This window comes from Hemiscyllium ocellatum, chromosome 22 (assembly GCF_020745735.1).
Source record: "Hemiscyllium ocellatum isolate sHemOce1 chromosome 22, sHemOce1.pat.X.cur, whole genome shotgun sequence".
Lineage (NCBI taxonomy): Eukaryota > Metazoa > Chordata > Chondrichthyes > Orectolobiformes > Hemiscylliidae > Hemiscyllium > Hemiscyllium ocellatum.
In genome coordinates this window covers 4,147,019-4,172,590 of record NC_083422.1, presented here as the reverse complement: position 1 = coordinate 4,172,590, position 25,572 = coordinate 4,147,019, and the positions used below count along the sequence as shown (strand labels likewise).

The 25,572-nt window shown below is 41.1% G+C and overlaps 1 protein-coding gene across 3 annotated transcripts in view; it reads right to left on the bottom strand.

Annotated features, from left to right (window-relative positions):
• Positions 1 to 25,572, bottom strand: part of herc4 (HECT and RLD domain containing E3 ubiquitin protein ligase 4) — a 98,577-nt gene that overhangs the window by 57,177 nt on the left and 15,828 nt on the right. For all 3 annotated transcript variants that reach the window (XR_009645863.1, XM_060841847.1, XM_060841846.1), the window contains exons 4-9: positions 24,187 to 24,263; positions 21,346 to 21,567; positions 16,741 to 16,832; positions 13,700 to 13,830; positions 10,828 to 10,988; positions 9,043 to 9,119 (exon numbers count right to left, since the gene is read on the bottom strand). Coding sequence is in view for 2 of the 3 variants with exons in the window: in XM_060841847.1 (XP_060697830.1) it covers positions 9,043 to 9,119; positions 10,828 to 10,988; positions 13,700 to 13,830; positions 16,741 to 16,832; positions 21,346 to 21,567; positions 24,187 to 24,263 (760 nt within the window). In the remaining variant the exon portion in view is untranslated. The remainder of the gene's footprint in view (positions 1 to 9,042; positions 9,120 to 10,827; positions 10,989 to 13,699; positions 13,831 to 16,740; positions 16,833 to 21,345; positions 21,568 to 24,186; positions 24,264 to 25,572) is intronic.

Here is a 25,572-nt window from a genome sequence, read left to right as displayed (position 1 = left end):
AGACGTGTAAATGGAGCCCATGGATGGGAAGCTGACTTCTGTGATGGTCTGGGCTGTGCACACAACCTTCTGTAGTTTCTTGTGGTCCTGGGCAGATTAGTTGCCGAACCAGGCCATTACACACCTAGGCAAAACGCATTTTATGGTGCATCTATATAGGTTGATGAGGTCCTTATGGACATGCCAAATTTTCCTGAGTCACTTGAGGAAAAAGCATTGTTGTGCCTTCTTGACCATCACATCGACATGGGAAGTCCAGGACAGGCTGTTGGTTATCATCGCTCTGAGGAACCTGACCTCTGAACGCTCTCAACCTCCACTCCGTTGATGTATTTGAGGACTTGCTCTTGCCCTTTCTTTTTTAAGTCGGTTATCAGTTCATTAGTTTTGCCGACATTGAGACAGGGGTAGTTATCATTTCACCAGGTCACCAAGCCCTCCATCTCCTTTCTGACTCATCATGATTCGATATCCATCCACTATGGTGGTGTCATCAAATTTGCAGATAGTGTGCATTCAGGATTTGGCAACATAGTCGTGGGTTTACAAAGAGTACAAAAGGAGGTTAAGAGCACATCCTTATGGAGCTCCAGCCTTGAGTGTTAATGTGGAGGAAGTGAAGATGTCTATCTTCACTGATTGCGGATCAGGAAGCTGAGGATCCTGTTGCAGAGGGTGAAGCAGAGGCCTCGGTCTCAGAATTTTGAGATCAGTAGGGATGGAATAATGCTGTTGAAGACAGAGCTGTAGTCAATGAGCGGAAGCCTGACGTAGGTATCCCTGGTTCAGATGTACCAGGGATGAGTGTGTGGCTAAGGAAATGGAGCCTGCAGTGGACCTGTTATGTTGATAGGCAAATTACAGGGAATCGAGGCAGGCTGAGAGATGAGAGTTAATATGGACCATCACCAGCCTCTCAAAGATATTTCATGATGACAGAGGTCAGAGCCCCAGTGCAGTCATCATTGAGGCACGTTGCACGCGCTGTCTTAGATACTGGGATGATGGTGGTCTTCTTGATGCAGGTGGGGACTTTGGCTTCTAGGTGAGATAGGCTGAAGATGTCAGTGAATAGGTCAGTCAGCCAGTCCGCACCAGATCTAAGTGCACAGCAAGGGACTCTGTCTGGGCCTGTCGCTTTCCTTATATTGTCCCCCAGGATAACCAATCTGACATCTGCAGCACTGATGAAGAGATCAGGTGCATCCAGGGCTGTGGGGCAGGTGACACCGCACAGCTTGAAATTTGCTTGAATTGAGCACAGAAAGCGTCAACTGCATCAGGGACGGATGCCTTTGTCTGCTATCTTGCTCTGTTCATTTTGTATCCAGGTGTCTTGTTCAGGCCTTGCCACAGGCAACAGAGTCCATGTGGTTCATTTGGGCATCTTTGTCCAGTCCTGCCTCTTGGCATCTCCAATGGCTTTGCAGGGGTCATATCTGTATTTTCTATATAGGTACAGGTCATCCAACTTGAATGCTGCACACCTGGTCTTCAGTAGGGAGTGGATTTCCTGGTTCAAAGTTTCTGGTTGGGGAAAACCTGGATTGATTTGCTTGGCATGCAGTCCCCCACGCATTTGCTAATGAGGTCCATGACACTGGTGGCATACATGTCTAGGTTTCCTGCTGAGTCTTTGAATATGATCCAGTCCATCAATTCCAAGCAGTCCCAGACACAGTCTTCTGCTGCCACAAAGCAGCTCTGTATTTCTTTCTGCAAAGGATCCTTCTGTTTTAGGTTCTGCTTGTAATTTGGGAGGACACTATTCTACATGTGATTTTGGTTTTATTGAAACAATGGAGAAACAGAATGCAAATGCCAATGTCAATGAGGTGAATGTGTAAATATACTTCTTGAAGGAATATACTCGCAAAATAGAATTGAGTCAACAAAAATCAAAAACAGATATTGCTGGAAAAACTCAGCAGGTCTACCAACAGCTGTGCAGAGGAAGTAGAGTTTAAGTTTTGAGTCCTGAGACCGTTCTTCAGAACATAAATGAAATAAAATTGGACTAGAGGAATACAAATATGACACTGTCATTTATGAAAAAGGCAAAGGATAACTCAAGAAATCAATAGTGGGAAAATGATGGAAGCCATAATATGGGATGAGGTAAAATACTAGCAAGCTACACACGGTCAGGAAAGAGATCACATATCCATGTGAGACACAGACCGAGTATATAGTTGAAGAAATTTGGAGGCAGTGAGGGAATTTGGTGCAGAGTGCATTGTAGCTTGCTTTTTTGGTTCATTGTTTGTAAAGTCTTTCTACTAGATAAACTATAGTCCAGGATCAGGGGCCGAGCACAAAATGAAGTGTGACATCACAGGTAAAGCATGCGTTCATTGGTTGGTAGCAGCTTCCACTTTGATTACCTATTATAGTTGCTTTCAGACTGAAGGTAATTGGGGAAATATTTACAGGTTACAAACTAAAAGAGCAGTGGTAACTTTTAAATATCATAATAAGAACTATAAAATAGAAATGCAGGGCAACTGATGTGCTGTGCTTGCATGAAATGGGGAGCTGGTGTACACCACTGAAGCTCATAGTTACCACATCTGGAGCAAGTATTGGTTACTTGAGGAATATATGCTCAGAATTGATGAGCTGGAGTCTGAGCTGTGAACACCATAACACATCAGGGATGAGGATAGTTACCTCAATGCTGTGTTTCAGGAGGCAGTCACACACCTTAGACGAACCACTTCAAATTCAATAGGTAGCCAAGGACAGAAGGGTGTGACTACAAGTGAGGCAAGTAGAGGAATCCAGGAGGTAGCACTGCAGGAACAGGTCTGAGATATTTTGTTCCTTGTGTGGATGAGAGTAGGGGCTGTAGGGAGGATGAGCAAACTGACCATATCACAGTGGTACAGTAAGCCATTCAAGAAGGGGGAGAAAAGAGAAATGTAGTCATAATTGGGGACACTGTAGTCAGGATCAAGAATCCTGAAGGTTGTGTTGCCTGCTTGGTACTCAGGTTCAGGATAACGAATCCAGGCTGCAAAGAAACTGGAGCAGAAGTGGAAAATCCAGTTGATGTGGTTCACATAGGTACCAAAGATATAGGTAGAATGAGGTTCTACTGAGAGAATGAGAGTAGCTAGGGGCTAAATTGAAAAGCTGAAGTGATAAAGTAATAGTCTCTAGATTACCATCTAAGCTACGAGCTAATTGGCACAGGATGAACAAGAGGTAAATACAAGGCTCAAAGATTGGTATGGGAGAAACAGATAATGCATAGCCAGGGCTGTCGATACGGCTTTAAACTAAATAATGGAGAGGGAGGTGTTAGTTGCATGGCAACTATTGGAAGTAGTTAAAAGTGGGGGCGAGCTTAGCAAAGGTTATGACAGTTTCCAGAACAAGTAATAGGACAGAGTATGGAAAGGCCCAGAAATCTAATTTCAGACACAGCTGATAAGGGAACAGCTATGTGGAAGGAGGAAGACAAGGCAGTGCTGAAGCTGTTGTACTTATATACACATAGTATATGAAGCACAGTAAATCAGCTTGTAGAAAATAAAAATCGAAAGAACTGCAGATGCTGTAGATCAGAGACAAAAGCAGAAGTTGCTAGAAAAGCTCAGTAGGTCTGGTAGCATTTGTGAGGAGAAATCAAAGGTAACATTTTGGGTTCAGTGATCCTTCTTTAAAATTGGTGGGTATGATAATGCTGAGTATCTCAGAGATGTGGCTGTAGGGCTGAGAACTAAATATCCAGAGAAACACTCATCAAAATGACAGGCAGATGGACAGAGGTGCCTTGTTAGTAAGAAATTAAATTAACATCAATAGCAAGAAGTAAGGCAGAGTTGGAAGGCATAGAGAATCTGTGCGGGTAGAGTTAGGAAACCACAGAGGCAAAAAGACCTCGATGGGAGTTGTGTACAGACCTCCTATCAGTAGTCAGGGTGTGCGACAAAATAAATCAGTAAATAGAAGAGGTATGTACGAAAGCACTATAACAATAATCATGGGGGACTTCAATATGCAAGCAGACTGGGAAAATCAGGTCGGTAGCAGAACCATATAGGGAATTTGCGAAATACCAATGAGATAGTGTATTGGTGCAGCTTGTGGTAGAGCCCATAACAGGCAATTCTGGACCTGGTGGCGTGTAATGAAACAGACTGGATCAGAGAAGCTTTAAGTGAAGAAACAGGAGTTGGGAGGTCATGTTGCGGCTGTACAGGACATTGGTTCGGCCACTGTTGGAATATTGCGTGCAATTCCTTCCTATTGGAAAGATGCTGTGAAACTTGAAAGGGTTCAGAAAAGATTTACAAGAATGTTGCCAGGGTTGGAGGATCTGAGCTCAGGGACAGGCTGAACAGGCTGGGGCTGTTTTCCCTGGAGCGACGGAGGCTGAGGGGTGACCTTAATGAGGTTTACAAAATTATGAGGGGCATGGATAGGATAAATAGACAAAGTCTTTTCCCTGGGGTCAGGGAGTCCAGAACTAGAGGTCATAGGTTTAGGGTGAGAGGGGAAAGATATAAGAGACCTCAGGGGCAACGTTTTCACGCAGAGGCTGGTACGTGTATAGAATGAGCTGCCAGAGGATGTGGTGGAGGCTGGTACAATTGCAACATTTAAGAGGCATTTGGATGGGTACATGAATAGGAAAGGTTTGGTGGGACATGGGCCAGGTGCTGGCAGGTGGGACTAGATTAGGTTGGGATATCTGGTCGGCATGGACGGGTTGGACCGAAGGGTCTGTTTCCATGCTGTACACCCCTAGGGGTGGTGACCATAATAATGGTACAATTCATGCTACAGTTTGCGAGGGAGAAGTTTGAATCAAATGTAATGATATTACAATTGAGCGAAGATAACTATAAAGACAGATGGGAAGAGTGGAAAGTTAAATGGAAGGGCAGCCTAGCAGGAAGTCAGTGGAGATCAGTGGCAGGAGTTCTGGAGGTAATCCAGGATGTATAACAGATCAAAGGAAGAAGAAACATATTCAGAGGAGGAAGATGCAACCATGGTTGACAAGGGAGGTCAACAAGAGGATAAAGGCAAAACAGAAAGCATACAATGTGGTCAAGATCAATGGGAAGCTTTAATTAAAAAAAAGCCAGTAGAAGCAACAAAGAAAATCAGTGAAGGTGTGGAGGTAGATGATGAAATAGGAGGGCAAGCTAGCTAGCAATATAAAAGAACATTGAGAGAGTTCTTTTGAGATAAATAAAAGATAACAGTGAGGCAAGAGTGGACATTGGACTGGTGGACAAAGTTGCTGGAGAAATAGTAATGGGGAACAAAGAAACAGTGGAGGAATTAGTACGTAGTTTGCATCAGTCCTCATGGAGGAAGAGCCAGTAGCACACCAAAACTTCAAGGGAAAAGAGGTAAGTGAAGTGGCCATCATTAAGGATAAGTGCTGAGGAAGCTGAATAGATAGGCTGAAATGGACAGACTACACCCTAGAGTTCTGAAGGAGATAACTGAGGAGATTGTAGAAGAATTGGTAATGATCTTTCAGGAATCATTGCAGTCAGGGAGGGTAAGGCGACTTGTAAATGGGTAAAGTAATACTCCTGTTTAAGATGGGAGGCAGACAGAAGACAGGACACTAAACATCGGTTAGCATGATCTCAGTTATTCGTAAGATTTTAAGAGTTCATTATTAAGGACTGAAAGGCCTGGACAGAGTGGGCACGGAGAAGACATTTCAACTAGGAGGGGAGACTAGGACCCAAGGGCACAGTCTCACTGTGAGGGGACAACCCTTTAGAACTGAGGTGAGGAGAAATTTCTTTAGTTAGGTGGTGAATTGGGGAACTCATTGGCACAAGAGGGCTGTGGACACCAAGTTATTGAATGTATTGAAAACAGAGACAGTTAAATTCTTGGTTAGTAAGGGAATCATGGTTTACGGGGAGCAGGCAGTAGAATGGGATAGAGAAACATATAAGCCGTGCTCAAATGGTGGAGCAGACTTAGAGTCTTAGAGATGTACAGCACGGAAACACAGATATCCCAACCCAACGTCGTCCCACCTGCCAGCACCCGGCCGATAACCCTCCAAACACTTCCTATTCACATATACATCCAGATGCCTTTCAAATTTTGCAATTGTACCAGCCTCCACCATTTTCTCTGGCAGCTTATTCCATACACGTACCAAATGGCCTAATTCTGCTTCCTTATCTTACAGCCAACACTTTAACATTTTGTTTCAATGCTAGACAGTCAACATGGCTTATCAAGGGCAAGACATGTCTGACAAATTTGAGTTTTTTTGATCAAGTGGATGAGGGTAGTGTGGTGAATGCTATATATTTGGACTTTCAAAAAGCATTTGGTATGGTGTCATGTGGCAGATAGTTAGCAAATTAGAAATGCTTGGGTAGAATGGATTAGAAATTTGGCCAAATGTTAGGAGATGAAGCCAGGTATAGATGGGCATTTCTCAGATTGGAGACAAGTTGTATGTGCTGTTCCCTAGGGATCAATGTTGGGATACTTGCTTTATCTAATTTATACAGTTGATTTGGAGATGGGTGTTGAGCACAAAAATCTCTAAATTTACAGATATGCTAACCTTGGAGAATCGTGAAATAGACACGGTGACTTCAGGAGGGCACTGACAAGTTGGCCAAGTAGGCAGACAATTAGCAGATGAATTTCAATGTAGAAAAGTGAGATGTATTGCATTTTGGTGGAAGAAACACAGCCAATAGAGGCTCAATGGTACAACTTTGAAGGCAGCACAGGAGCAGAGGGGCCATGGGGTTCACATACATGATTTGCTGATGGTGGCCAAGAAAATTCAAGTTAAGGCGGCTCATAGGATCTTTGGATTTATGAACAGAGATGCTGAGAATAAAGGGAAGGAAATGAAGCAACACCATCACAAATCATCTGTCAGGCTACACTGGGATTACTGTGTTCAATTCTGTGCATGCTGTTTAAGGATGAATGTTAAAGTTCCAGAGAGAGTGCAAAGGAGATTACTAGAATGATACCAGCAATGAGGGATTTTAGATACAAGGAAAGATCAGAGAAATTGGGCTTATTCCCTTTGCAGTGGAGAAGATTAAGGGATGGCTTAATTGAGTCACTCAAAATTATGAACAATTTTGACAGGGTAAAAAGGAGACTAGAACATAGGACATAGAACAGTACAGGCCCTTCGGCCCACAATGTTGTGCTGAGCATTTATCTAGAACATAGAACATAGAAGGATACAGCGCAGTACAGGCCCTTCGGCCCTCGATGTTGCGCCGACCGAATCCTACCTAACCTATACTAGCCCAATAACTTCCAAATGCCTATCCAATGCCCGCTTAAATGACCATAAAGAAGGAGAGTTCACCACTGATACGGGCAGGGCATTCCATGAACTCACAACCCGCTGTGTGAAGAATCTACCCCTAACATCTGTCCTATACCTACCACCCCTTAATTTAAAGCTATGTCCCCTAGTAACCCCTGACTCCATTAGCGGTAAAAGGTTCTTAGTATCTACCCTATCTAAACCCCTAATCATCTTATACACTTCTATCAGATCTCCCCTAAACCTTCTCTTCTCCAATGAGAACAGCCCCAAGTGCCTCAGCCTTTCCTCATAAGATTTTCCTACCATTCCAGGCAACATCCTGGTAAACCTCCTCTGCACTCGTTCTAAAGCTTCCACATCCTTCCTATAGTATGGCGACCAAAACTGCACACAATACTCCAGATGAGGCCGCACCAGAGTCTTATACAACTGCAACATGACCTCAGGACTCCGGAACTCAATTCCTCTGCCAATAAAGCCCAGTACACCATATGCCTTCCTCACAGCACTATTTACCTGGGTGGCAACTTTCAGAGATCTGTGTACATGGACACCAAGATCCCTCTGCTCATCCACACTACCAAGTAGCCTACCATTAGCCCAGTAATCCATCATCTTGTTATTCTTAATCTAAGATTAGCATGTGTTTCTTCAGCAGTCACTTATATGTCCCTAATGTTTTTGTATTTGTTGGTTTGTCTGTAACTTGGGGGCCACAGTTTCAAAAATGTCATCAAGAGCGCATGGAGTGAGGTAAGCAGAAACTTCATTATTCAGAGATTTCTCAGGATTTAGAATGAGTTGCCTGGGGAAGTGGTGGAGGTGGATTCCATAGGATGTTTCAAAAGAGCTGGGAGATTTTGAAGTGATGAATTTAGAGGGTTGCAGAGAGAGGGTTGTTAACTGGCATGAGCTGGGAAGTTCTTTCTGGAGCTGGGACCGTCACGGTGGGTCAAATGGCCTCCTTCAGTACTTTAAAATTCTATGATTCAGTTAAAAGTATGCAAGATGACCACTGCACAGTACTATGCCCAGTCATCACAAAGGTTCTCGTAGATCAGTGTCAATACACGATCTTACTCCACAGTAACCTGAAACAATGGTTCAAAAGGGGAGAATGAGAGGGAGAGTGCAAGCATAAGAGAAAAGAAAAAAATGAGGAAGGAGCGAGTGTAAGACAGAGCGCATGGGGCTGAGAGCATACGCGCATTAGTCAGCTTGAGAAGGGTATATTAGAAGGCACACTCTTTCTTCATTTATCTAAGATTAGAATATCTAACAATCATTTTTGACACAAAAATCAAACTCACAATGCATCTGCTGCATCCACCCTTAGCGATTCAGTCATCTGCAGAGTGCTGCTAAAATATATGCATTGAGCTTCTTTTTTCTATCAAGTACAGGAATTCAAGGAGAGCTGAAAAACTGGCGAAAGCAGTGGTGCAATACTCATAGTTACCATTGTCTGCACTTTATCATGCAAAATATACAGGCAGCCCCTGGGCTATGACAGATTTCATTCAGAAGCCCATTTGTATACAAGTTGGAATACATTGCAGGACAACAAAGAATTTTTTCTTAAGTACAAGAAATATTTGTATGTCAGATCTTTAAAAGTACATTCCTGTATGAGGTTACAGTCGTAAGTACAGGCATTTTTAACTTAAACATTTTAAATCTGCATCTTACTCAACTTCAGATCAAGGCAGAAAATTACCCTGACCTCTCAATTTCATTACCTGCAAACTGTAACAATGTGCGAAACTTTGATCACCTCCCGAGAAAATTCTTTTAACATAATAATTGTTTTTGGCATCTAGAACAATGGAAACAAATCATTAGGTTGCGCCTTTTGCTATAATATTGAATAAAGTTGCATACATTTATATTCTCAATAGAAGGGACTACTATATTCAGGAGCATAGCTAATCACAAATGGTTTATTATTATTGAAATCATTTACATTGCCTGCTCATATTTTAATATAATACAGTTAGGATATTATTAGCATAGCACATGAGGACAGAGCAGTAGGTGTGATCTATATGGACTTCAGCAAGGCTTTCGACAAGGTTCCTCATGGGAGACTGGTGAGCAAGGTTAGATCTCATGGAATACAGGGAGAACTCGCCATTTGGATACAGAACCGGCTCAAAGGTAGAAGACAGAGGAGTGGAGGGTTGTTTTTCAGACTGGAGGCCTGTGACCAGTGGAGTGCCACAAGGATCAGTGCTGGGTCCTCTACTTTTTGTCATTTATATAAATGATTTGGATGTGAGCATAAAAGGTATAGTTAGTAGGTGTGCTGATGACACCAAAATTGGAAGCAAAGAAGGTTACCTCAGATTATAACAGGATCTTGATCAGACTAGCCAATGGGCTGAGAAGTGGCAGATGGAGTTTAATGTGAGGTGCTGCATTTTGGGAAAGCAAATCTTAACAGGAATTATACATTTAATGGTAAGGATCTGGGGAGTGGTGCTGAACAAAGACACCTTGAAGTGCAGGTTCATAGCTCCTTGAAAGTGGAGTCGCAGGTAGATAGGATAGTGAAGAAGGTGTTTGGTTTGACTTTATTGGTCAGAGTACTGAGTACAGGAGTTGGGAGGTCATGTTGCGACTGTACAGGACATTGGTTAGGCCACTGTTGGAATACTGCGTGCAATTCTAGTCTCCTTCCTATCGGAAAGGTGTTGTGAAACTTGAAAGGGTTCAGAAAAGATTTACAAGGATGTTGCCAGGGTTGGAGGATTTGAGCTACAGGGAGAGGTTGAATAGGCCAGGGCTGTTTTCCCTGGAGCGTCGGAGGCTAAGGGGTGACCTTATAGAGGTTTACAAAATCATGAGGGGCATAGATAGAATAAATAGACAAAGTCTTTTCCCTGGGGTGGGGAGTCCAGAGGGCATAGGTTTAGGGTGAGAGGGGAAAGATATATAAAAAAACTAAGAGGTAACATTTTCACTGAGGGTGTATGGAATGAGCTGCCAGAGGAAATGGTGGAGGCTGGCACAATTGCAACATTTAAGAGACATCTGGATGGGTATATGAGTAGGAAGGGTTTGGAGGGATATGGGCCAAGTGCTGGCAAGTGGGACTAGATTGGGTTGGGATATCTGGTCAGCATAGACGAGTTGGACTGAAGGGTCTGTTTCCATGCTGCACATCTCTATGACTCTATATCTGAAGACAGCTTTGGAAACAAACAACTGCATTTTAAATCTTTTGCTAGTTGAAGTAGTCATTCCCGGAATGGAAATTCAACAGAGCTTGCTTAAGAATTTAACAGTATAAAATTTCTCTAGATTTACATCTAGCTTGGAATTAGTCGACTGCAGCTATTTAGAAAGACATTAATGGAAAGTCAATAATATTAGAATCTCAGACAAGTTAAAAGAAATCCAGTCATTAGAACTCAGAACAGAGCACTACTGAGATTGGTGATTCAAAATAAGTCATGAAATTTTACAGAAATTCTATAGAATTTAAACTTTTATATGTAAGGTGTACATATACTGACACCTACTGATAATTGGTAAAAATTGTCCACCATGAGGAACCCATGGTCCTTTCACCGCACAGGGGCTTTTTCTGTTATTTGTAGACCCAGTTCCCAGTTGGCCATTTCCTCCAAGACCAAATGAATACACCTTTCCAGATGAGGTAACAAATGCTAGTGTGTGCTGCCTTTTACAAAAAAAAAGATAACATTGAAGTCAATTCCTTTTTAAGTCACAATATGTAACATAATAGATCTTTGTCAGGGTCAATGATTTGCAAGAATTTTTGCTAGACAGAACTTTGGAATATTTGCCAGTACTCTGAACATCAATTTTATCAACACTCCTTCAAAATAAACATTGCAAAAGCACGCAGAATTATAATAATCCTAAAACACTGACAAATTCCACAGGAGAGTGAGGTGTGGGTGGTAAAGATCATTTTCACTGTCTGGGCTGCAAAATGTTTGAGACTATCCAACATTTTGCACAACCGACTTTTAATCTTCCTCCAAATGGAGTCATACTGTAAACGGAAGAACCTTGGGGAAAGTTGATGTGCAGAGAGATCTGGGAGTTAAGGTCCATTGTACCCTGAAAGTGGCTGCACAGGTGGACAGAGTGGTCAAGAAGGCATATGGTATACTCGCTGTCATTGGACGGAGAATCGAATATAGAGGCTGGCTGATCATGTTAAATTATACAAGACTTTGATTCGGCCGCATTTAAAACACGGTGTACAGTTCTAGTCGCCACATTACCAAAAGGTTGTGGATGTTTTGGAAAGGATGCAGAGAAGGTTTACGAGGATATTGCCTGGTATGGAAGGTGCTAGTTATGAAGAGAGGTTGAGTAGGTTGGAATTGTTTTCATTAGAGAAAAGGAGATGGAGGTCTACAAAATCATGAAAGGTATAAACAGGTAGATAGAGATAAGCTTTTTTCCCCAGAGTGAGGGTTTCAATAATGAGAGGTCACTCATTCAAGGTGAAAAGTTTAAAGGGGGATATACACTCAGCAAGTACTTTATACAGAGGGTGGCCGGTGCCTGGAACGCTTTGCCAGGAGGGGTAGCAGAGGCAGGCACGATAGATTCATTTAAGGTGCCTCTGGACAGATGCAGGAGTAGATGGGGAGCAGAGGGATACAGATCCTTAAGATTTGGATGATAGGTTTGGACAGTGGATTTGGATTGGCTCAGGCTTGGAGGGCCGAAGGGCCTGTTCCTGGGCTGTAAATTTTCTTTGTTCAAAATCAGTTGACTGCCAATTTAATTAGGTTAGTCACATTTTACTAGGCTACTGAATGCAGGTTTGACTGCTGAACTGGAAGGTTCCTTTCCAGATGTTTCGTTACCCTACCAGGTAACATCTTCAGTGGGCTTCCAGGCGAAGCACTGCTGATAATTCCTGCTTTCTATTTATATGTTTCGGTTGGTGATGTCGTTTCCTTTTCTTTTTCTCAGGGGATGGTGGATGGGGTCTAACTCGATGTGTTTGTTGATAAGAGTTCCAGTTGGAATGCCGTGCTTCTAGGAATTCTCGTGCATGATTCTGTTTGGCTTGTCTGAGGATGGTTGTGTTGTTCCAGTCGAAGTGGATCCTTCCTCATCTGTATGTGAGGATACTAGTGAGAGTGGGTCATGTCTTTTTGTGGCTAGTTGGTGTTCATGTATCCTGGTGCATAGTTTTCTGCCTGTTTGTCCAATATAGTATTTGTTACAGTCCTTGCACAGTATATTGTAAATGACCTTAGTTTTGCTCATTGTCTGTGTAGGGTCATTCAAGTTCATTAGCTGCTGTTTTAGTGTGTTGGTGGGTTTGTGGGCTACCATGATGCCAAGGGGTCTGCATAGTCTGGCAGTCATTTCCGAGATGTCTTTGATGTAGGGGAGAGTGGCTAGGGTTTCTGGATGTCCTTACATACAGATAAGGAAGGACACTGCTTCGACTGGGACAACACATCCACCCTAAGACAAGCCAAACAGAGACATGCACGAGAATTCCTAAAAACAGCATTCCAACCGGAACCCTATCAACAAACACGTCGAGTTAGACTCCATCTACCATCCCCTGAGAAAAGGAATGGGAAGTGACTTCACCACAGGAAATGACATCACCATTCCAAAGACATCCAAACATACAAACAGAAAGCAGGAATTATCAGCAGTGCTTCGAATGGAGGCCTACTGAAGATGTTACCTTGTAGGGTGACAAAACAACTGGAAATGAACCTTCCAGCTCAGCAAGCAAACCTACATCCAGTACCTCAACCCGAGCTACAAATCTTCTCAAAACTCGTTACTAGGGTACTGTCAAGTCAATGAAGGTGTCTGAAACCCTCATGGCAGCTAGCCTTTCATCTGCTCAAAATGTCCGAAGTACAGCTTAAGAATTTAATACTGAAGTGAACTGAAGCAGGGAAGTAGGCAAAACAATTTAACAATAACACTCAGAACATTTTCACCATGATGACATCATGTGACTAGTTGAATGGCCAATATCAACATGACGGTCCAATTCTACATAACTGAACTTCAAAAAAGATGCACATAACTGCATGAATAAAATAAATAGGAAAAGCTTGGTTCTGGTAAGATATCTGGGAAACTGAAGTACAAAACTGTAGATCTGTCTAGGAAAGCTCCATCAGGTTTTGTTGGAAAATGCAAAGCAGTAGATTTTCAAGAATATTCTCAACTGCTGGATTTGTGACCCAGAAGAAAAACTGTTTCTTCAACTCTTTCTGGCTTTCAAAATCAAACAGAAAGATGCAGTGCTAGCATCTGCAAGTACCATGTAATTTTTCCTGCTCCAATATATAAACTTGACTAAAAAAGGTTTAGCAAAATCAAATTAAGTTCAATACACTATGCCATCTAACAAAACGGGATACCAACCTTCCACATGCAATCTGTGTTATTACATATCCCATCAATTCAAAGACTTTTCTTGGATTTATTTCATGATTTGTGCTGTTATGCCCCAATTGACCATAGCCTCCAGCACCAAATGTAAATACTCCACCTTCCTGCAGGTAAATATATTTGAATTACAATTATAGTGAACCAGTAACAATCAATCATAAGAAAAAAGCTGAACAGTCCCTTGGATCAGTTCCTTCATTCCAAAGATGCTAGCGATGACATACCTGAACTCAAATTTGCTGCCCTATCTTCTATTCCCAGTTTTAAAACCCCAAGTTTATAAATAAGATTCAGTCTTAGGATATGGGTCTTGCTGGGCCAGCGTTTATTGGCCATCCTTAAAAGCTCTACGGAAAGTGAGTTGTGTTATTGAATTGCTGCAGTCTTTCGATGTGCCCAGTGCTGTTTGGGAAAGAGTTCCTGGACTTTGACCCAGAGGCAGGAAAGAAACAGCAATATATTTCCATGTCAGGATGGTGAGTGATTTGGATGAGAATCTACAGGTAATTGTGTTTTCTTGCATTCTTGCCCTTGTTCTTATCGATGGAAATGGTCATGGGTTTTGTGGGCACTGCCTCGGGAGCCTTGGCAAATGTCTACAGTGCATTTTATAGATGGCATATTGTTGCCACAAAATATTAGTGATAGAGGAAGTGGATGTTTGGGAATATGGTGCTAATAAAGTGGGTTGCTTTGTTCTTGATGACGTCAAGCTTGAGTGTGACCGGAGCTCTACTTCTCCAGGCAAATAGGGAGTATTCTATCTCACATCCTCACTTGCTTTAGATGGTGTAAATGTTTTGGGGGAGTCAGAAGGTTTCGTTATTCACTGCAGGATTCTTAGCTTCTGACCTGCTCTGGAGCCACGGTATTTAAATTTAAATGGCGCATACAGTTTTGTTTTTGGTCTATGGTAACCCAAAGGATACTGATTTTGGGGGATTCAGCAATCGTAATATCATTAAGTGCCAAGGGGTGATAGCCAAATTCTCTCTTGGAGGTGGTTACTGCCTTGCATTTATGTGGTATGAATGTTACTTGCCATTTGTCAGTCCAAGCCTATATTCCATCAAGGTCTTATTGCATTTGGACAGGAACTGCTTCAGCGGTGATCTCAACTTTGAATATGCAGAGCAACTGAGCACCCATTGCCCTCACGAGCAAAAAATTCCAATAGACTCTTCGAGTGAACAGTATCATTGAACTAAAATGTAGGAACAGGAATAGGTCATTCAGTCCTTGAGTTTCTTCATTCAATGAGATCATGACTGATCTCCAACAACTTCAACAGTGACCTCGCTTCCTCCTTGCATCACATCCTCCCTCCACCGCCACCAATCCATTAGACTCTTGGTTAATCTGTCAATTTCAGATTCAAAATTAAAAGTCAGCTCAGCATAAAATGCTGTTTTCAGAAGAGCTTTGCAAAGTTCTATCAACCTTAGCATGGAACAGTTCTTTCTAACTTCATCCCAAAAGACCTGGTCCTAAATTTTAGATCGATCATCCTAACCAGAGACTCCCTAGCCAACATATCTTGTTTTTCTTTAACTACTCAAAGTGCCAATTACAGCTACTCCTGCAAGCTACTGCTGTGTAACATCCACCATTTCATTATGCAGAATTCAACCTTAACATTCAAACTCCTCCACTGCCCTCAACTTCTCTCTCCAGAAGAAATCTCTGTACAGCTTTTCAGCTCCAATCAGATGGCTAACATTCTTTTCTAAATTTTACCTTTTACTGCAAAATATTCTTCGCCTGTTTATTACATTTGAGTGTCCAGTCCCTCACCAACATGGTAGACTCTTAAGTGCCCTATCATGCCAATGAACTTGTCATTTAATCCTATTTATTTGCACATTATTTTAGTCTGTCAAGTAGCAGCTACATATTTACAGTATGATGGCCATTCAAGTCTTTAAACAAAACATTTGTGGAATTTGTGCTTCACTGGTAAGCCAGCAAAAACCTTTATTGTCAATCCCTAATTGTTCTCAAAAAGTTTGGGATGAGCTGCCTTTTTGAATACTTCGGTCCATGGGGTGTATATCCATTTTGGATGTCGGTTTGCTTGTTGAGCTGAAAGGTTCATTTCCAAACGTTTCGTTACCTAACTCGGTAACACCTTCAGTGGACCTCAGGCGAAGCAATGCTGAAATTCCTGCTTTTTATTTATATGTTTGCGTTTCTTTGGGTTGGTGATGTCATTTCCTGTGGTGAAGTCACTTCCTGTTCCTTTTCTCAGGGGGTGGTAGATGGAGTCTAACTCGATGTGTTTGTTGATAGGGTTCCAGTAGGAATTCTCGTGTGTAATTCTGTTTGGCTTGTCCTAGGATGGTTGTGTTGTCCCAGTCGAAGTGGTGTCCTTCCTTATCCGTATGTGAGGATACTAGAGAGAGTGGGTCAGGTCTTTTTGTGGCTAGTTGGCGTTCATGTATCCTGGTGGCTAGTTTTCTGCCTGTTTGTCCAATGTAATATTTGTTACAGTCCTTGCACTGTATTTTGTAAATGACGTTAGTTCTGCTCATTGTCTGTATAGGGTTTTTCAAGTTCATTAGCTGCTGTTTTAGTGCGTTGGTGGGTTTGTGGGCTACCATGATGCCAAGGGGACTGTGTAGTCTAGCAGTCATTTCAGAGATGTCTTTGATGCAAGGGAGAGTGGCTAGGGTTTCTGGATGTGTTTTGTCTGCTTGTTTGGGTTTGTTGCTGAGAAATCAGCAGACTGTGTTCATTGGGTACCCATTCTTTTTGAATACACGGTATAGGTGATTTTCTTCTGCTCTTAATTACTTTATTGATCTACAAATTTTATTACTATTCATTAGTTTTCCAATTAGTGTTGTCCATTTCACTGAGAAATAACAAATCCACTTAAGCACTTTGATACTCATATGGAAATCCAACAGCAACTTTGTTCACTTGACTTTGAAGCAGCAAATTTACATGTACAAATCTACTGAAGGATATCTGATCCCTTGAGTTCGCACCAAGGTAAATAATCCCATCTCTACCTTTGTAAGAGCAGCAGTATGATCTTCACCACAGCAAACATAGACAATCTTCTGTGTTCGAAGAGATTTCAACAGAGCAGGAACATATCTGTCTGGGATCAAAATTGATGTTAAGTAAGAAGTTTGAACAGGATAGAGAGCTCTGCTGCATGTAATTATAATTTAGTAAATCAGAAATTTGATAATACAATACCTAATTTGATAACAAAATCTAACATACGAGAATATACGCTACACAGAGCTTTAAATGATCTGCAGCTGGTCTTTGTTGCCAAACACTTCAATGTTTACTTAAATGCACTCAAATCATATTCTTGCCTACCTTAGTACAATACTGCAGGTTCTGATATTACATGTCTTTAGGATACCGGATTGAGAAAACATCCAAGTCAAAGAACTCAAGCACAGAGTTGCTTTGAGATCTATTGCCTACACACCTATCAGTTCGTCAATGCCATGTGCTGATTATTAAGCTTAACTGTTTAAATCTGACTTAGTCCAACATTCAGAAACTAGAAGAAATTAGCTAACTCAGCTGTCAAAAAATGCACTTACATACACTACAAATAAAATGCAAATGGAAAATTTGTTTTCCTTCGAAGCAGTTAGATTGATCTAGCATTTCTGTTGTTAAAAAGATATTTCTGCTCATTGATATTTATCTATCAAGTAATAAGATTAATTGAGAATTAACTATCAAGCATGATCTCGTGACTGTAACATGGAGGTTTACTTATGATTGATTCCTGCAGGGGAAAAAAAACAATATTCAATCATTATCCAAGACACACTTTAGAAATTCACTGATTTTAGTACATGAAACAGAAAATTGGTCAGCCCTTTGAGCTTGCACCACCTGATCATGCAATTTCAGTACCCCACTTTTGCTTCTCTTCATTGTCCTTGATCCCTTTAGCTGCAAGGATCATGTTCAGCTCCCTCTTGAATATATCTAATGAACTGGCCCCAAAAGCTTTCTGTGGGAGAGAATTCCAAAGCTTCACAACTCAGAGTGAAGAAATTCTTCCTCACTTCAGTCCTGAACGGCTTACTCCTTATTCTTAGGCTCCTAGTTCGAGACTTCCCCAACATTGAGAACATTCTTTCTGCATTTAGCCTGTCCAGTCTCATCAGAATTTTATATGTTCCTATTAGATTCCCCTCCCACCCCCACCCCCAACATGTTCTTCTAAATTCCAATACAAACCCAGTTAACCTAATCTTTCTTCATATGTCAGTCCTACTATCTCAGGAATCAGTCTGGTGAACATTTACTGGACCCCTTCAATAGCAAGCATGTTCTTCCTCAGGCAAGGAGACCAAAACTGCACACAATACTCAAGGTGTGGCCTCATCAATGCCTTGTCTAACTGCAGCAAGACATCCCTATTGCTATACTGATCCTCTTGCTATAACTGTCAGCATGCCATTTGCTTTCCTCACTGCCTGCTGAACCTGCACGCCAACCTTCAGTGACTGTTTCGCCATGACACACAGATCTCGTTACACCTCACCTTTTCCTTAATTGCCACCATTCAGATCATAATCTGCCTTCCTGTTTTTGCCATTACAGCTGATAACCTCAAATTTATCTACATTTGCCAAGTATGTGCCCACTCAGCCAGCCTGCCCAAGTCACCCTACAGCCACCTTGCTTAGTACTGTCTGCAAATTTGAAGATATTTCATTCAATTCCTTTATCCAAATTATTTAAGTATACATTTGATCACCTTTGTCCAGATTGTTAGTGTATACATTTGAACCCTACAAAATACTGCATGCCACTTTGAAAAGGACCCTTGTATTCCAACTCTTTGCTTCCTGTCTGCCAACCAGTTCTCTACCCATGTCGATATATTACTTCTAAAACTATGAGCTTTAATTTTGTTTACTAATCTCTTGCATGGAACCTTGTCAAAAGCCTTTTGAAAATCTCGAAACAACATCTGACAGTCTGCGTGGGTTTCCTCCGGGTGCTCTGGTTTCCTCCCACAGTCCAAAGATGTGCAGGTCAGGTGAATTGGCCATGCCAAATTGCCCGTAGTGTTAGGTGAAGGGGTAAATGTAGGGGTATGGGTGGGTTGCGCTTTGGCGGGTCGGTGTGGACTTGTTGGGCCAAAGGGCCTGTTTCCCCACTAAGTAATCTAATCTAATATACTGATTCACCCTTGTCCACACTACTGGCCACATTCTCAAAACATTCTGGCAGATTTGTTAAGCATGATTTCCCTTTGGTGAATCCATGCTGACTTGGACCGATTCTGTCACCACATTTCAAATGGTCAGTCATTACAATCCTTAATGAGCGACTCCAGCATTCTCCACCACCATCGATATCAGGCTAACCGGCCTATAATTCCCTCTCCCTTTTTTAAACAGGTAGGTTTACATTAGCTACCCTCCAGCCCATTTTTCCAGAGTCTATAGAATGCAGGAAAATTATCACTAATACTTCTGCTATTTCTAGGGCTTCTTCCTGAAGTACTCTGGGACGTAGAGCATCAGGCCCCAGGGACTTAACGGGTTTTAATCCCAACAATTTCCCCAGTATCATTTCCTGACTAATAAGGATATCCTTCAGTTCCAGAGTGCTGGCTGGTGGGACAAGATTGGATTGGGATATCTGGTCAGCATGGACAAGTTGGACCAAAGGGTCTGTTTCTGTGCTGTATACCTCTATGACTCTGACTCTAACAGGATCTTGACTCGATGGGCCAATAGGCCAAGGAGTGGCAGATGGAGTTTAATTTAGATAAATATGAGGTGCTGCATTTTGGAAAGGCAAAGCATGACAGGACTTATACACTCAATGGTAAGGTCCTGGGGAATGTTGCTGAACAAAGAGACCTTGGAATGCAGGTTCACAGTTCCTTGAAAGTAGAGTCTCAGTTGGATAGGATAGCATAGGATAGTGAAGGCAGTATTTTGCATGCTTTCTTTTATTGGTGAGAACATTCAGTATGGGACTTGGGATATCATGTTGTGGCTGTACAGGACATCGGTTAGGTCACTTTTGGAATATAGTGTGCAATTCTGGTCTCCCTCCTATCAGAAGAAAGTTGTGAAACTTGACAGGGTTCAGAAAAGATTTACAAGGATGTTGCCAGGGTTGGAGGGTTTGAATTATAGGAAGAGGCTGAATAGGCTGGGACTATTTTACCTCAAGTGTCAGAGACTGATGGGTGATCAGGTTTATAAAATCATGAGGGGTATGGTTAGAGTAAATAGACAAGGTCTTTTCCCTGGGTTGGGGGGATTCTAGTACTAGAGGGCATAGACTTTGGGTGAGAAGGGTAAGATTTAAAAGGGACGTAAGTGGCAACTTTTTCACACAAAGGGTGGTGCATGTATGGAATGAGCTGCCAGGGGAAGTGGAGGAGGCTGGAACAAACAACATTTAAATGGAATCTGGATGGGTATATGAATAGAAAGGATTGAGAGAGATATGGGCCAAGCGCTGGCAAATGGGACTAGATTAATTCAGCATGTCTGGTCAGTGTGGAGAAGTTGGACTGAAGGGTCTGTTTCTGTGCTGTACATCTCGGTCTCTAATCTTCCTCCACTGCATTACTACAAGGTTGGTTAGTCCAGTCAATATGCAGATAGAAATCACACACAATAACTCCTGCATCCTTACTATACACATCTCTAATTTCCTAAAAGATGCTATCCCATAGATCATAAGACACAATAGCAGTGGCCAGGCCACTGAGCTCAGAGGCTCAGAATCTTACAGAGCCTCAGAAGTACATCCCTGCTTTTATATTCAAGTCCTCTCAAAACAAATGCTATCATTGCATTTGCCTTTCTAACTACTGACACAACCTGCAAGTTTGGCTTGAGAGAATCCTGGACTAGAATTCCTAAGTCTCTTTGCACTTCAGATTTCTGAATTTTCTCTAAATTTAGAAAATAGTCCATGCCTCTATTCTTCCTACCAAAGTGCATGAACTCTCACTTTTCCACATTGTACTCCATCTGCCACTTCTGTGCCCAGACTTGACATCGCCCCCAAGCTCACAACTCCTGTTTGATGATCTGTACATAACTCCCACCAACATTTTTTCCCCTTTGGTGTTCTGCAGCTCCACTCATGCAGATTCCATGTTGTCCTCCCTTATTATTGAGTGTATCTCCTTAACCAGCAATGCTACCCCACTTCCCTTTCCTTTCTACCTATCTTTCTTCAAAGTTGAATACCCCTGGATGTTGAGCTCCCATCTTTGATCACCTTTGAGACAGTTCTCCATTATCCCAATTACATCATATCTATTAGGAACTGTTTGTGCAGTTAATTCATCCACCTTATTATAAATGCTCCTCACATTGAGACACAGAGCCTTCAGGCTGGTTTTTTAGACATTTAGATGCTGAAGAAATCATAGGGCCTCATTAGCACCCACAGGAGCAATATATATACACAAAATCCACAAGTCTAAAAGGGCAGAAGGGAGTATAAAAATATAACTACCATTTCATCGGCAATCTCTTATTTAACCAGCCTTAATTCAACACTACAATAAAATCTCCATTGAGATTTCCCTCTGATTTTTCACCTATAATTCTGTCTTCTTTTATATTTGTTGCTGATTTCTAATTACTCACCATGCTCATCATTCAAGCCAAGCTGGCCAAATTTGTTGCATCCCCAACCAAACACAGCCCCTGAGAGTGAGACTGCAAAACTGTGCGCTCCACCTGCTGCAATCTGAACAAAAGGAACACCATTTAAAGATCTAACAGGTTGCGGTGATGGCTGGTTTCCAATATCTTGACCTAATCCCAGTTGCCCATTCTTATTCTGTCCCCATGAGAAAACTTGACTTCCTGAAAGACAGTTTGCAAAAAAAAATTGAGAAAATACAATAAATTGAGAAAGTTTGATACACAATAACATTTTTCTTTTTGCTGAAGCATACACTTCAGTTAAACAAGGCTACAATATTGCCATTTATTTTTCAAATGTCAAACAATATTCTCTGATTGCTACCTGTAGCACCTGGTACTTGAAATACTTGTGGCAATGGTGCAAAAATTGAAACTAAACAGAACACTGTAGCTACTAGAAATCTGAAACAGAAACTGTTCTGAACAATCAAGAGGTCTGGCAAATGTGTGGAGAGAGAAGATGGAGTTGATATTTCAGATCATCAAAGACTGATATTCAACTTTTCAGTGAATCAAGATGAGCATTAAAAGCTGGCCTTGCCAGCTCAGCTCAGCTCCAAACAAATATATGTAAAAATAAAAGACAGTGATAGACTTTGAACACTGAAGAAATGAGAGCAATTTTGGAATACAGTGGGAAGGTGAAATTGAAACGCATCAGCCATGGTTATTTAATGGTAGAACTGCCTCACAAAGCTGAAATATCTACTCCTGCTCTCAATGTTTCTTAACCATAAGATACTGGAGTAGAATTAGGCCATTCGACCCATTAAATCTTCTCCACCATTTCATCATGGCGGCTTATGTGTTTCTTAAAACTAATCATCTCCATAACACTCAATCCCTTCAATAATTAAGAACCTATCTATCACTGTTTTAAATATATCCAATAACTTGACCTCCATTATGGTCTTCTACGGCAATGGATTCTACAGACTCCCCACTCTCTAGTTGAGGAAATTTCTCATCTCAGTTCTAAAGGCTGTGCCCTCAGGTCCTTGGCTCTCCAACTGATGCAAACATAATCTTTTTGTCCAGTCTATCCAGGTCTTTCAATATCCTCTAAGTTTCAAGCAGATCCCCTTTCATCCTACTAAACTCCATACAGTACAGACCCACAGTCCTCAACCATTCCTTCATCGCAAGATCATTCTTGTAAACCTTCTCTGTACCCCTTCCAACACAAGCACATCCTTCCTTAGATTTGGGGCCCAAAACTGCTCACAATATTCCAAGCACTGTCTGACCAGAACCTTATACAGGCCGAACAGTATATCCTTACTCTTGTATTCTACGCCTCTTGAAATGAATGCTGACATTGCATTTGCCTTCCTGACTGCCAACTGAATTTGGATGCGACCTTATGAGAATCTTGAACTGAGACTCAAGTCCCTTTGTGCTTTTCCCCATTTAGAAATGCCTATATTCTTCCTGCCAAAGTACATAATTTCACTTGCCATTTGTTTAACAACTCTCCTAGCATATCCAAGCCCCCTGCAACCTCCAGCTTTCGCAACACTACCTGCCTCTCCACCCTTATGTTCTTCATTAGAAACACTGCCTTAAATTTAATGTGATCAAATAAAAACCAAGAAAAAAGTGTAGCTGACAAATCAATAGCTCAAGTTCCAATAAGTTCCTATATTATTAATTCTATTCTTTATAAATTTTTTTAACACTTTAATATACTACCAAATTTATTATATTTATGAAGAATGCTTTGAAGAAACTATTGAAACCTAAAATAGAAGCATGTTTACCTCTGCCACAATCTTCTACTATATTTTTCTTGCTTCTCTTTCCCTTCTACATCTCATCACACATCCCTTGGAACAATCTTAGGTTTCTTGCCACCATGTCCTTTTCTATTTACTATGTGTCATTTAATTAATTCTGCTCTCAAACCCATCACAGACATTCCACACTTTTTTTTTCAACAAATCATACGACCTCCTCACCCCAGTTACATTCCTCCTGTATTCTCTTAAAAGCTGACTGCAACCTCCAAAGTTGGATGGTTGGGGTCAGAAGTTAAAATTTTAAAAATCTGAAAACCAATCTCAACTTGCCCACTTTTGATTTTAAAGGAGACAGGAAAAGGAGCTAATGCTTGTTGTAGATGCGGGTACAGTTGCAACATTTAAAATGTGTTTGGACAAATACATGAATAGGAAAGGTTTCAAAAATATAGGCCAAATGCAGGCAAATGGGACTAATATACTTTGGGAAACCTGAGCAGCATGGACGAGTTAGACAGAAGGGTGTGTTTCTGTGCTGTATGACTAAGTACAAGACAAAACCTCTACAGTATACAAACTAACTCAAATCGCCCTAAATTCTTGCCTGAAAATCTACCTCCTCATCCCCACTCATCCAAGCAACCCATCCTTGTTAATATCCAGTCCATCATCTGTTTATCCAACCACAGATGCTACCTCAGCCTGTTGTGCACTTCAGCTATTTAGTCTTTTATTTCAGATTTCCTGTGTCCTTAGTACTTCTGTTCATGTTTTACAGTCATATTCAAAAATACATGAAAATCCAGTAAATGATAGAATGACATGAGGAGACAAATTAACATATGGATCATGAATTCAATCTTGCAGGGATCTTAGTAGCTTTGTATCAGCTTTGATGGTAACCTAACAACTTTCTGGTACACATTCCAGTTGATACACACGTGTGCAGAGAAAACGTCATTCAAGTGAATGTACTACATAGCAAATAAACATTTGACAAAGCATTTCTGTTGAAGGTATCAACAAAATCTTTCCTTACCTTTTGACAATGCAAGGGAATGATGATAACCACAGGCTACCTGTGTTATCTGTACTTCTACTAAGGATTTTATATTCCTGAAAAAGTATAAATAAGACTAATGTCAAATTATTTACATTACCTACATTTTTTTAATATTCATCAAAACACAAGGAGAAAGGAGACAGCTATCTGGCTGAGATTTAGGTACACAAATGCATGTTGCACACAAAAAATGTTTGGAAAACAAATTCAATTGAAAGGCTTTGATACAGTAGTCATCTCAAAGACTTGGCCAAAGATTAGGTTCAGCTGACAGCTAAGTTTCCAAACTATAAAACCTTTAGAATGGAAAATAAAATTGAGCAAACAGTAGCAACAATATTGATGAGACAATTAAAGCAGTGGAAAGAGAAAACTTCAGTACGGGTGGCTAGACACTGGAAACTGTGCAAGTAGTACCAAGCAAAGCAAAGAAATTAAAGCTTTTGTCAAGAGATCTGATGATAGTCTCAGGAAATATACAAGTACAGTATGAAGAAAGCAATATAATTATTATGGAAAACTTTTGTTATAGACTGGTCAAATCAGAACAGCTCAAATAATAAATGCAATTAATACTTACTCTGTATTCTGGGCAGTATTATGTAGTAATAAGTTTTAGAATGAACCAAGAATTGTCATGATATTAATTTTCAGGCTAAGTAACAAGCCACACGTTGACAAGCTGACTGCAAAAGAACATCTTACAAGTAGAAATCACAATCCAACTAAAGTATCAGTTTTTTTTAAAAACAACATTAAGTGAATAAAATGCAAGTTGGGCTCTGGACAAACCTATGAACAATGAACTATTCAGGGAAGTTATTAGCATGAACAGACTCTAGGAAGTTTTGGAAGATTATAACCTCTATCACTGCTTCTGTGGTGCCTTTGATATTTTCTACCATGAAGAGAGATCCAAAACCACTGCCATTTCCTGACCTTTCAATTTATCTGGTCTCAGCCTTTATGGAAATCGTATTTATTTTTGCTAATTTTTTTTACATAGATTCATGGTATGGATTTTGCATCATTAGAATAGATGCAGTGGAGGATAATGGAATATTTTCTTTATAAAAAAAGCCAGGCATGGCAAAGTGTGCAGAGGTGACTGCAAATCTTTGGAATTAGGAACCAATGTTCATAACTTCCATATGTGGAAGCAGGCAAGTTTTGGAAGTAAAAGGCACGGTCACAGTTAGGGATAAGGAATGATGAGGCGGCATGTTGATTATATTTTCCAGTTCAGGGTGAAAAGGCGAAACTGCACCCATTATGTACTGGCAAAAGAAGCAAGGGATAGTTACCGCCAAGGTGCCTACACACTGCACCCTGCAGCATTTTCTTATCTTTTGTTAATTTCCT